This window comes from Cylas formicarius, unplaced genomic scaffold, assembly GCF_029955315.1.
Source record: "Cylas formicarius isolate icCylForm1 unplaced genomic scaffold, icCylForm1.1 PGA_scaffold_1__22_contigs__length_36826433, whole genome shotgun sequence".
In the NCBI taxonomy this organism is placed as follows: domain Eukaryota; kingdom Metazoa; phylum Arthropoda; class Insecta; order Coleoptera; family Brentidae; genus Cylas; species Cylas formicarius.
The window spans coordinates 25,609,617-25,622,172 of record NW_026844264.1 but is presented as its reverse complement, the minus strand read 5'-3'; the positions used below and the strand labels follow the sequence as shown (position 1 = coordinate 25,622,172).

The 12,556-nt window shown below is 32.5% G+C and overlaps 1 protein-coding gene across 1 annotated transcript; it reads left to right on the top strand.

Annotated features, from left to right (window-relative positions):
* Positions 1–1,112: 1,112 nt before the first annotated feature.
* LOC132696822 (uncharacterized) lies at positions 1,113–11,150 on the top strand. The gene is made up of 5 exons (XM_060661874.1): positions 1,113–1,187; positions 2,198–2,290; positions 2,916–3,063; positions 3,166–3,458; positions 5,180–11,150. Exons 1-5 carry the CDS (start codon positions 1,124–1,126, stop codon positions 5,329–5,331), a joined length of 750 nt encoding a protein of 249 aa, XP_060517857.1. The 5' UTR covers positions 1,113–1,123; the 3' UTR covers positions 5,332–11,150.
* Positions 11,151–12,556: the final 1,406 nt, after the last annotated feature.

The following is a 12,556-nucleotide window of genomic DNA, read 5'->3' as shown; positions in this document are numbered from 1 at the left end:
TCGCTAAAAATAGCACTTTTGCTGGAGACAATGACGAAATATTTTAGCAATTGTTTGTGCATGTTTTACACTTGACGAGGTGTGTTTCGAACAAGAAAATTGCGGGAAGGCTCAAATAAAGATTAATGAAATTTTTTATAAATAATAAAATCATAGTACTGTATTTTATCCGTAGAAATAAAACACAATCTCAAAAGATACAGGACCATACATTTTATTAACTGAAACCAGCTTAAAGAAATTCACGCCATGAAGAAATTTCCGCAATTATTTAAATTCAAATTAAGCAGTTAATTGCGATAGAACCTCGTTGCACGTAAAGCATCATTTTTATGTTATTATAATACTAATCGCATTTGATTCTACCCCTAATCACAGTTTGATAATTGTCAATTTGCGCAAATTATATAAGCAATTTAAACTATTTTCTTATAATAGGTATAAGTACAAGTTTCGTGCATTCGAAAATATTTCACACCAAAATTACTTTTAAACGTACAGGGTTGGACCGCAAATTTTTGGACTACATATTCACGACGTAAACAGATTTTAGATATCTTCTTTAATTACAAACGTTCTACATTTTTAAAGTATAGGTTGTAGCCACCTTGGGCTAGACATGCTTTTTTTGAGTTATCCAGTCATTTTCTGAGAAAATTTTGTTTAAAAAATGTATATTTGGTCAATGTTTTAAACAATAGTCAGCGGTTTTAAGTAACATTTCGTATCAAAGTTAAGGAGGTCATTGTCTCCCCCATTTCTCTACAAGTCCTTTCTCTCGCACACACTGATATCGGCAGAAGAAGAAAATTGTGTTATACATAATGTGGACCGATTAGGTAACACATTATTGCACACTGTCTATAGTAGAAAGCTTTTAATACTTAAAAATGTGCTACCAGGCGTTTTCAAAGATAAAATTGGGTAAATCGTTGCGCTAAGGTGGGGGAGCGTTGTTCAGATTCTTCGTTTATTGAGAAATAACACATGCACGTACACACCGTGTATATCGAGAAAATAAAGTAGTCGCGGTTCGACATATAGGTTCTAATTAATTTTTTCCAATGTTTGCAAAAATAAGTATTTAAGTATAATTTTTCCGATGCATTTTTTGAAAACAAAAATGTCGCGACTGCTGTTCACGTTTGTGTTGCTAATCGGTGGTACGACATGCCAAGTGGATTTGAGTAAGTATCTGCAAATATCGTAGAAACATTGTTTACAAAACCGTAACGTCTGTGTTTTTACAAAAAAGGTAATAGCGATTCCCAGACTTAAGATTAAGTCGAAACGCTGTAAGAACGACTATAATCGTCATCCCACTACCAAATTATGAAATAACAGACACGCTTACCTAAACAATTCAGTCCTGCCTTTCATTAATACATTATTTTTTCATTTCATATTATTTCATTTATACATTCACGAGATAGAATAGAGATGAAATCTTTATCTTTATAAAAGGCAGATCTATCGCCGTCGTAAAAAATTTACTGCCAGATTTGTCAGAAGGCTTTGAATTTTAGAGGCCACAAGAAGCAGATTCGACGCTTGTTAAGACAAAATAAGAATGAACCGATTATCTTCAAAAATAAAGGTTTATGGGTTTGTAAACCGTTCGGTGGATTACGTTTTAATTGTGAATACGCCTTTAAATCCTTATGTTCTACTTTATTTTCTTTTTTTTTCTATCACTTCCCTTGTCTATTCAAAATCTAATCTTAGGATCATAAAACTTAGCTTTTATGTCTAGACATATAATTGTAATACTTAATACTTTTAGGACTGAACTTTGACTAATTCTAAATTGCCTTTAGTCTCTTTTTGCGAATAATTGTATATAATCTATGCAAATATGTGTGTAGTAATTAATTTTCTGCGAATGAACTTCATTTATTTATTATTAATATTTTTGAAAATAATTTATATTATAGGTTTCCTTAATTAGTGTATTTTTATGATCTGTTTCGTGGTCGGTGCAATACTTCGAGCTATCACTAATTTATCCAAGTTTCACAATTTTTATTCTGGAAGAAAAATCATAATATTTTTAAATCTACAATATTTGAAACATTTATATACCTTACATAGTTTCATCTATCGGGCCATTCTTAAGCGTTAATTTTCTTTTCGTTAGGCTTTATTTCGCAACACAATTGTTAAATTGATTGTCAACTGAACTCGCATATTCTTGCAGAAAACTATTTTGGAAAATGTAAGATGGGATCGACCGCATTCGATACCTGTGTGAAAGAAGGAATGAACTCTTTAAACCCATACTTTAAACAAGGTAAGCATTACGTTTTAAGGAATCAACGAATCCTATTGATTCTTTGATATGCTAAAGGCAATTAAATTTCACTGACACCTTGGGCGAAATTGTTTGTTACAGTACCATTGCGGTTTTTTATTTCGTTTTTATATATTTTAGAACTGTGGTGACATTGCTTGTCGATTCGTTTCATTCCTATTTGAAGATAATTAAACCACGACAATAGGAACGATTTTCTGCTCCATATTGATTGAACTTAAACAAAACCGCATAAGATTTGCCTTTTATTTATGGTCCGAAATTTACAAGCCAATTCTGCAGAAATTTGTTCTGCTGCACAAATGTTTCATCACCCGGAAGTAATTTTTGGGGTCAATTTATTGCGGTTTATTTGCTTATACTACAAATGTCAGAAATTTTTTACTGAAATCAATGTCGGGATTGTCAATTTTAAAATTGCGCAGACACGAACAATGCCAAGTGCACAGTTTCACAAAATACTACTTAACAGATCCAACCGCTAAAGAAAATGCAACAGGTAATAATATTTTAAAGCTATTGCCTGAAGAACTCTGAAACGACCCTGTTTCTGTCAAGCATTACTTTATAGACAATGTGTATGTTATGTTTATTGCATCTACAGGCTTGCCGGAATATGGTGTGGATCCGTTCGATCCTTTCTACGCAACCGAAGTGCGTCAGAAGAGAAGTAACGCCTTTTTCGACTACAAACTCGTCCTCAGGAATGTCACAGAATCTGGGTGGACAGAATCGCAAGTTACAAAATTTAGGTAGCGATTAGTTATACGTTCCAAAACTGCTGGCTTTTGGAAGTTTACACTGTTATCGTTTACTTCGTCTACTAATTTAGGTTCATTTACTTATTTTCATAGAAGCGATTTGCCTAAAAATACGGTCCATGTCACGCAGTTCTTTCCCGACAAGCGTCTTGATGGTTACTATGAAATCGAGGGCACATTCCTTGGTCAGAAAATTAAAAATTCGGGTTCCTGGAATCTTAAGCTGTTCGACTATGTGCAGACGCTGACAGTGATGAGAAAGCCTGCGAGGGACTTGAGAGGCAATCCCGTAAAGCGACCGCCACTGAAAGTGAAATGCAACATTCAGACTTGCAAAAAGTTAGAATTGCATATAGGCAATTTAGCTGGGGGTAGGACGATTGTGGGTAAGTCACTTTAAAACGATAATTATAAGGCGGATGCGCCAGGCTAACGAGCGAAGTTAAATGAAATAATTCGAAATATTTGTTGACTGGAAGAAGCTTATATTCCAGTAGCAAGAAGCAGACAATTTTATCAAGTAATTTTCAAATGTATCACCCATTATCTTATTTAATATCAGTTTATGATCTGGCCCAAAAATCGGTTGTATAATAAGAATATTTAATAACGATAATGTGCCATTTTATTTCTTTTAAAAAGTTGCACTAGAAAAATGTCTACAAAATCAAAAGATCCATTCATATTAAGGGCAGACGAATTTTTTTAAATCGACAATTGTTCAATTTTTCCATGTACCTCAAAAACTACAGGCGCCATTCAATGTAATATAAAGAATATAATATAAAGAAGTTTCCCCTACGTTAAGGTGACCAGACGTCCCGTTCTCGCGTCCCCATATTTCACAATTTGTCTAGCGATACAAATAATGTTTTTTATAAATTAACGAAATCCCATTTTATGTGTCAAATATTACATTTTGTTATATTTATAAATTGTACTTATGTTAGGAATTAAGAAACATTACGATGTTATTTTTATTCTGTATGAAAATTTTTGTTGATACCTCCCCCCACTACAACAGAATTGTCCCGATTTGCCCATCTAAAAGTCTGACCACCTTATCCTACCGACACATTAAAAATGAGACAGTCTTTATGCATCTTCATATTGTGTAGGAATTTTGACATTAATATAAATATCTGTTGGCATTGAAATTTCTATTTTTTCTTAGATATTCTTTGGTTTGGAGTTTCAATCTCCTACTCCCCTCTTTATTTGTGGAAGTAGGGCATGCTATATAAAACTGTTTTGTTATGACCCTGCCTAGGACAAATTGAACCATTTGACAGATTTGTTTACAAAAAAAAATAAAGAATTGTACTAAAGGTTCCAAAAGTGCTAGATATGTGTAGGAACTTAGGAAAATAGAAAGAATAGTTTATTATGCAATACGTGTGGTAAACGGCATTTGAGTCACGAGCAGAGCGTGTTTTTAATAAACGAGTAACCTAAAAAGTTCACCAAACTTTGAACTTTTTGTACTACCGTTGGTTTTTGCGGTAAAATCTCCGAAAACATCCGATTGATTCCAAACGCGTGCGGAATATCCCGGAAATGTCCGAAGTGGTTCGGATCCTTGTGAAACGAAACTCACGTGGTAAAGTGGCGCTTTCTGCACGCTTGATTGGTGTCTAATTGGGTATTTTACAGAAGGGAGTGCAAAAAAAGAAAAACATCTTGTTTAAGGCCAGGTTTACAACGACAATTCTTTATTGCCCAAGAAGTTGTTAACATTGCGGGTGTATTGGTAAGGGTAGGCATGAAAAAAAATTATCATGAAAATTTATTATAGAAGAAATTAATCAAAAAATTGCATTACATAAAGGTGATTACATAAAACTGTTGTTGTTTGTTTACAATACGAATTTGTGAACAATAAATTCTGCTAAATGCTGTCCAACTTAAAGTGTGCACTCCTCACGAACGTACATATTATTAGAAGTTAAATAACGAAATACTATTTCTCTAGCAAAGAAAAAATAACATCAACATCATAATTTCCACCGTACAAAGTGAGTCGATCTGTCAGTCTTTATGGTAATTTTATGTTACCAAATCGTGCAGAAGAAGTTCAATGTTTGCAAAACATTTTTCGGAATTTCAGAAAACATGCTCGATTGGATAATCAACAACGCGTGGCAACCGGGTTTCGTTATTATGGCGCCATTAATCAATGATTTGGTCGGTACCGCCTTCACCGAAATTTTCAACAAGGACTTCCAGTACTTCCCGTTCGAGAGCGTGTTTGCGCGTTGAGGATTCCCGAGTGTTGAAATTGTGCGCTTGTGGTTTTTCGCTTCCGCTTTGCAGACGCGTAAACAAAAAAATACGCAACCGCAAGTCTGAATAATGGCTCGGTGCAAAGTGTCTCCCGTAATCGCAACCTGTAGATATTCTAAGTACGATATTAGTGTGACTTTTCCAACGCTTCTTTATTTTCAAAAGAAGAAAATTAAACTAGACTTTGGTCAGCAAATTTAACGGTTTTTACATAAAATGTTTCCTTCTGTTTCTGCCTCCTTATTGGGCATGAATTACAGTAACCAATGCGACAAGAATATTTGCTGCTCTGGTCAAGCAAAAGTTGGTTTCTTTAATGGGATACCGTCAAATCATCATTATTATTATTATTCATCTTGTTTTTGGCTTTCCAAAATTATGTACTAGTTTTATTTTATTTTGTATTTGGCAGTTTTGTAGAAAAATAACACAGTTTTAAGTCGACCCTGATTACCAAATTGCAATCAAACGAAAGTTTCAAAAAATTTAATTATTTCACTTTATAGGTAAAAGCAAGGCGAAAATAATACTTCAAACTTTTAAAATTTATTTTTGTTAGCTATAACTGTATGCAAAATGTTGAGTATTAATTAGATCAAATTATGTTTCAAATTATGTAAAATGTATAAATATTGCTATAACTTTTTGTAATCTAATGAGTGCTATTGTAAAATGCATAATGAACCAAGAAATATGTTTCCCCATTAAAAAGCAGTTAATTATACTTGACAGTGATGGGTTCGTCAAATTTAATAGACTTTCAAATAAAGCAAACTTAAATAGATAAGGAGTACTGGTACTCATTCAAGTAATGAATTATTTATATTATTTTTGCTATTACAGCATTTTTTAAATTAAATGAAGTATCATTTTAAAGGAAAAACTTTTCCTTGATTCTGAAAGTGGGTGATGTAGAAATCGCCGTCAAAATCCCTCAGCAGCAGTGCTTTAAGTAAAGTTTTCATCATACAAAATTAAACCCATTGTTATATTTTGAGTTTAAACGTTATGAATCATACTAATAGCTGTTTGAATTCATTTGATTAATAAAAATTCTTAGGTAAATGACATAACCTGTTGCGAAATTCTAAAAAAAATCGAATTTTGAAAACATACATGTGCTTGCATTTTTCTGTTTATTGCTCATCATAAATGTATATTTTCTCTTTGTTTTGTAGTATGGCGTAAAATCGTCCTAACAGCGTAACTTAATTGCTGAGTTAAAATTTTGACAATTCGAAACAAAAAGTCCTCGGGCTTTGGCTTTGGGAAATAACAAAACAATTGTTTTTGCTTTTCAACAAACGGCCACAAGAAACAATTAAAAAGGAAAATTTCGCTATCTCAGACACGTTCATTGTTTTCCGTAATGTTTTTATTGTTCGGGACATACTTCCCAAGAGGTATTTATATTTTTACATCAGTTCGACACTATGTCGTTTCAGCTTAATGTCAAGTTGCGGAAAGTGTTTCCCGACTAGAACAATACAAATTGCTGGATAAGTTCCCAGTTTATAATCCGATTTAACCGGAAATTGCTTTATGTTCCCTTTTTTATTATTTCTATATATCTATATTGTGAGCGTGCTTACCTCAACAATACGATTTACAGGTTGTTTTGCATACTACCTATATCTTTTTAAGTATTGGTGCTTATTCATTGTTGTAGAATTGATAAATTATTCCTTTTTGCAAATTCTCAATTGGGAATAACAATTAAACATGTGAACAGGTCGAATAAATTTCTGACAAATACTTAATAACAATAACAAAAGTTTTGGTTGACCGGACATATTTTCGTGAGAATACAGAAGTGTCTTTTTAAAAGTTAACATATGTTAGTAGTTATATAGAGTAATTGTGATACCTACAGTTATTTCAAGAAAATGATTGTAGGCTATATAAACCATATTCAGATGTCAAATTATTATGTATAATATTGTTAATAAACGGCGGTATTTTAATCATAGTAAGTAACTTCACATACATATACACACATAGTCGAGTGGAATATCGGAACAACAATAGCAACTATTTGTTAATAAAAATAAAAGTGCCCCTGCAAAATGTTTTGTACTACAAATGAAACTTTCGCCATCTACAATTTTGGGGATGCATTCTAGAAGTTTTTTTTTGCTGTAATTTTCTTCACCTTGTAGGAAAAAATAACTCTGTTGCATATCGCTATTATTGTTCCAATATTATTAGTTTAATTTAATCTAAAAAATTGTAAAAGCTAAAAATTAATGAAATATTCTCTACCAGTCCTTATGACATTGAGAGTGGTGAGTTTTTCAAAAAAACAGCCTACTGTAATACTATTTACAAATCTTTTGCATTCCTCCGCGTCTCTTATTGATTACTGGAATTGGCTTACGTTACTGTTGGCTCCTTAAGCTTCAGTTATATGTTATACGAATGCATAATTTCCTAGCACGAATAAATAATAAACATAAAATTAAAAAATGAAAAAACCTTATTAACTAGCAGAAATGGAATTCTAGGTTGTCTTTGTACATCATCCAGCTATTACCGAAATTTACATAATAATATATAAAATAAATCTTTTTGACTAATTAAATTTGAATTCATATAACTCCCCCGGTTATCGCTTTTTTTTAATACATGGCGTAGTATAGACGTATAGGCCACCGAGCCCCGATGTCTAAAATTAATTTTAGATTTGCCGGAACGCCACCGTTTTGACGATGTATTTTTAAAACGTCAGAACCGAGTGTGTGAACATCCTGTATGTTTGCTTCTCTTCGTTCGAAAGAATTAAAATAAAATTATATCTCGCATACGGACTTCTATTTTCTCTCAGTGAGATGCAATATCACGGGATCAATCACTCGGAAAATGGTCTACAGATATTTACTATGAATTGATGCACTTACTCTAAACTTTTCCCGTTGGTAGTGCATCAATTAACACAAACCATTATCCGTTAGTTTGGTTTGGTTTTGGTTTTGGTATGTTTACGTAAATTTTGAAAATCGAATTAGATTGACTACTCTTTACGCGAAGGTAAATTTCAATATTAGATGATCAAAAAAAAAGTAGGAATTGTGATGGACATGCATTTCCATTGCATGTTGACCTTGACATGACAACACCTCAACATTCTATAATAATAGTTTCGGTTAGTTTTGGTTACTGATGTAATTTCGTAGAATCCAGTAGCGTGGCTATATTTAGAAATTAAAATTAAATTAGCTCTAAACATTTCAAAATACACATTTTACACAAATATAAATTATTAGAAATGTTAAGTGTCTTAAAAATATTAAATTAGGTTCCACCGCTGAACTTCTTAGGTGGACAGAATTATTCTGCTCTATCAACTTCATTAAAAATAAATACGTTGGTATAAGAAATTTTGGTATAAATATTTTTTTGTGAATTTGCTTTAGACAATTTCATATTGAGACATTTTCAACACCAAGGAGATGTGAAATGATACATAGGTAACTTTTAAAAGTAGAATGTAACTGGAGCTTCATAATTACCACCCTGTATATAAAAAATTAAGCAATTCAAAAACCACTCAAAAAGGCAGCGACAGCCGTTGTATACTGACGTCATGTTCCAACGTAATTTTGAGTCTTGCAAAATTGGCGAGATATCCTGCAAAGCCATAAAAGAAACTTCGGAAAAGGCACTTTCAAGGAATATTTAATATTTAAAGCTATATTTAATATTTAAAGCTATTAGTCGTGCCAAGAATGGGATGTGGTTTTTATGGTTTTTATGAAATACTGTGATTTCTGAAAAGGCGTTTTTAACTAATTGAAACATATTTAATATTTTAACATTTTAGTGTCAGTTAAAATTTCAGTAATACTGATCACTCTAAATTAATCATGTTACTTCCCGTCCATTCACAAAAGGCGTCCATTTTGAATTTGTAATTCAATTTTCGTTTTGCATATTTGGTTCGTCCGGCACAAAGAATGGGATGTGGTCTTTATGAATTGCTCGATGATACACGTTCGAATTGTGGGGAATTACATTACCATTTGTGGCACAATACTTTTTGGTTACTTATTTTTTTAATTGTCTTATGCGATTGCACAATTTGTAATCAGATAATAACTTGTGGGCATAATCTAAAATGAGGTATTCATGTGCAAAGTACCTATAATATATAATGTCTTTATTTATAAATTTAATCAATTCTTAAGTATTAGTATTGGATAACAAGGAGGATACACCACTTTAGGAAATAAGGTCTTCACTAATATAATGTTGGTAACCTATAGTGCATTTTTTATTTACCTGTTTTTTTTGTTTCAAATTTCGAAAACAGTTTTCTAAAATGTCGCACATACAAAATTTTCCAATGTGATATCCCACTATCGATGTGTCGTTGTGGTCGTCAGTGGTAGTTAATATTGAAGATACAAAGATGTCGTTTGCAGACTACGGTCCAACGCTGTTAGGACTTGTATACGCCATATCTTTTTTAATATAAATCATATTTTGATTTGGTGATGTTTGAATTTAAAGCCGTTATGTGTTTTATTATTTTATGACAAAAGACAATTATTATTTATTATGAATTATACTAATATATTGTCTCAAAAAGCCATTTTATAGCTTCGATAGTTTTATTGTTACCTACAGAATCCTATAAAACCTAACTTTAAATTCCTGTATCAATCAATCACTAGCAGTTTAGAATCCCAATTTAAGTGTTTACATTGACGCCCGGAAGTTCAAAACATCCAAACAATGATTTTTGAATAGATTATATTGATTAGATTATTATATTATAATGATATCAGAATAGATACAATACATAAAATGTAAAAAAAAATATTTTGAGTGTTGAAGCATCGCGAAATACTATATCATACAAGTTTGATGAACGCCATGTTAGTCTCTAGGTTAACTAAGAGCGAGCAGCGCTCAAAGGTGGGAGTGTTTAAAATAAAGGAGTGATTAAAGAAATTTATCGACGTGTTGCAGACTAAACTTTTTCTAAGACCATTAACTTCTGAGAACATTTTTGCAAAACAGCCTCGTTAAGTGACGTGTGACGTCAAAATCAGAACTGACAAACATGTGAGAAAAGTCACTCCCTAAAATCTACCAAAAAATCCAGTACTTCCCAAATCCGTGGCTAAAGTACCGGAAACTTCCGAATTGGCCCGCCATAGTAGCTAACGGAGTGGACGTCTTACACTTTATGCGGTCTTGATTAGTACTGGGTGACTGGGTATTTTAGGGGAAGTAGTAAAAAAATAAAATTTAAATTGAACCATTAGTGAAAACAACTATATAACGAATATAAATTATGCAATGAAAATTTATTCTTGCATTTAACATTCGGACCCCGAAAAAACAAAACTTTGAGTTCAAATTATTTTCAATATTAGTAATGTTCAAAAAGTAGCTTTTTATCTTTAATAATAACGAAGTTTCGTACAAGGAACTATAATAAATGGGACATCCGGTACTTAGACAGAGAATTTTATTAGGCATGACGAATAGAACGATTACTATATAACACTAGTAAATAAATTGGAGAATAATATTAAACTGTAATGAGGATTTTAAAACGACCCTGATCGGATATTTTCGGATATGCAGGAAGCACCGTTTAGTCTACCTTTATTCCTGTACATACACCCACATCTGGTACGTATTGGAAATTCTCCTGCAAAAAGACGCACTGCAAATTCATTTTTTAATCTTTGTAAATATTTTGCTACGTTCAGTAGATCTTTTATTCATAGGCTTATATATTTATATTTCATTGCCCTAAAAAATTTCAGCCAATCTATATTATTTAAACAAATATTTTATGTATGTTGAATTGAAATATAAATTAAATGTATTCTTCTTTATATTATTAACATTTATATACTGCATTATTATAGCTATTAAAATTTCTAGAAAACCAAAATAGAATTTATTTATTCATCAAAATTAATGTTAGTCCCTTCAAAGTAACTCCCCCTACCCCCAGATATAAAACAGATGTGCCAACGTTATTTCCAATCCTTGAAGCACTTCTGGGAAGCACTTTCTGGTATAGTCTTGAGTTCCAGCGATTTTTCATTATCTCCTCAATCGTTTTAATCCTCCTTCCTTTCTTGGGTTTCTTGAGTTTTGGGAACAGAAAAAAGTCGCAAAAAGTTAGACACAAGCAACCATGAGTGAGCAGGAGCATGAATTGTTTTCCCGGATGTTTTCTTCGTATTGCTTCTCGCAAACGGTGCAAAACTTCAAGATAATACTCTTAATTGACCATACGACCTTGTGGTAAGAACTCTTGACGTTTGATCGAACTTGATGTGATTTTTTCGGTTTTAGCGATTCTGGGTTCTTCCATTGAGCATATCATGATAATCATTGACGTCGTTTAACGGCTCTTAAGCGATGCACTTTCGACGGTCATTTTGTTTTCAAAATTAAGCTGTTTCGAAACAAATTTCGCTGTCCAAAAATTGCATGGCACGAGGGAATAGAGATACCGACGTCTTCAGTCACTTCTCTAATAGTTATTCGACTATTTTTCAACACCATTTATTCCACTTCTTCAACGATTTCATCAGTTATCGACGCGCTGGCGTGTCCAGAGCGAGATTCGTCATCGGCGTCTTTTCAGCCATCTTGGAACAGCTTGTACCACTTATAAACAATTTTTGCTCATAGTAGATTCACTTTATGACTTTTTCAACATTTCAAGTGTTTTTAAGCACTATATTCCATTTGTGACACAAAATTTAATGCAAATTTTTTGTTCCATTTTTTTTGGTTTCGCAAAAAAAGTGAACATAAGATAACAAAATAACAAAAAAATAAATCTAACACTACATCTAGTTATGAGTGGAAACGCCAATATTGGCGATTATTCAAAAAATATACTACGCCCAATTTCTAAATATTATCATCAGGATTGATGGGACAGTACACTTGGCCAGGTACTGCAATGCCAATGCTGCAGTATGGCCTGCAACTTAAATCGGGATCACAACGACTCTGCAGAATGAAATGACTCAATAATTTTGATCGTTAATAACAATGTCCTCATCTTTTTCTGGACAGACTAGACTATATTTAATTCACAACTAATAAGTTTCAATTAAACATTAATTAATTGAATACCTAAATGGTTTGATTGAAGAGATCAACTGGCGTATATGAAATCGATAAATTGACAGTCGTCTATTTTAAACAATAAGGGCGTTAT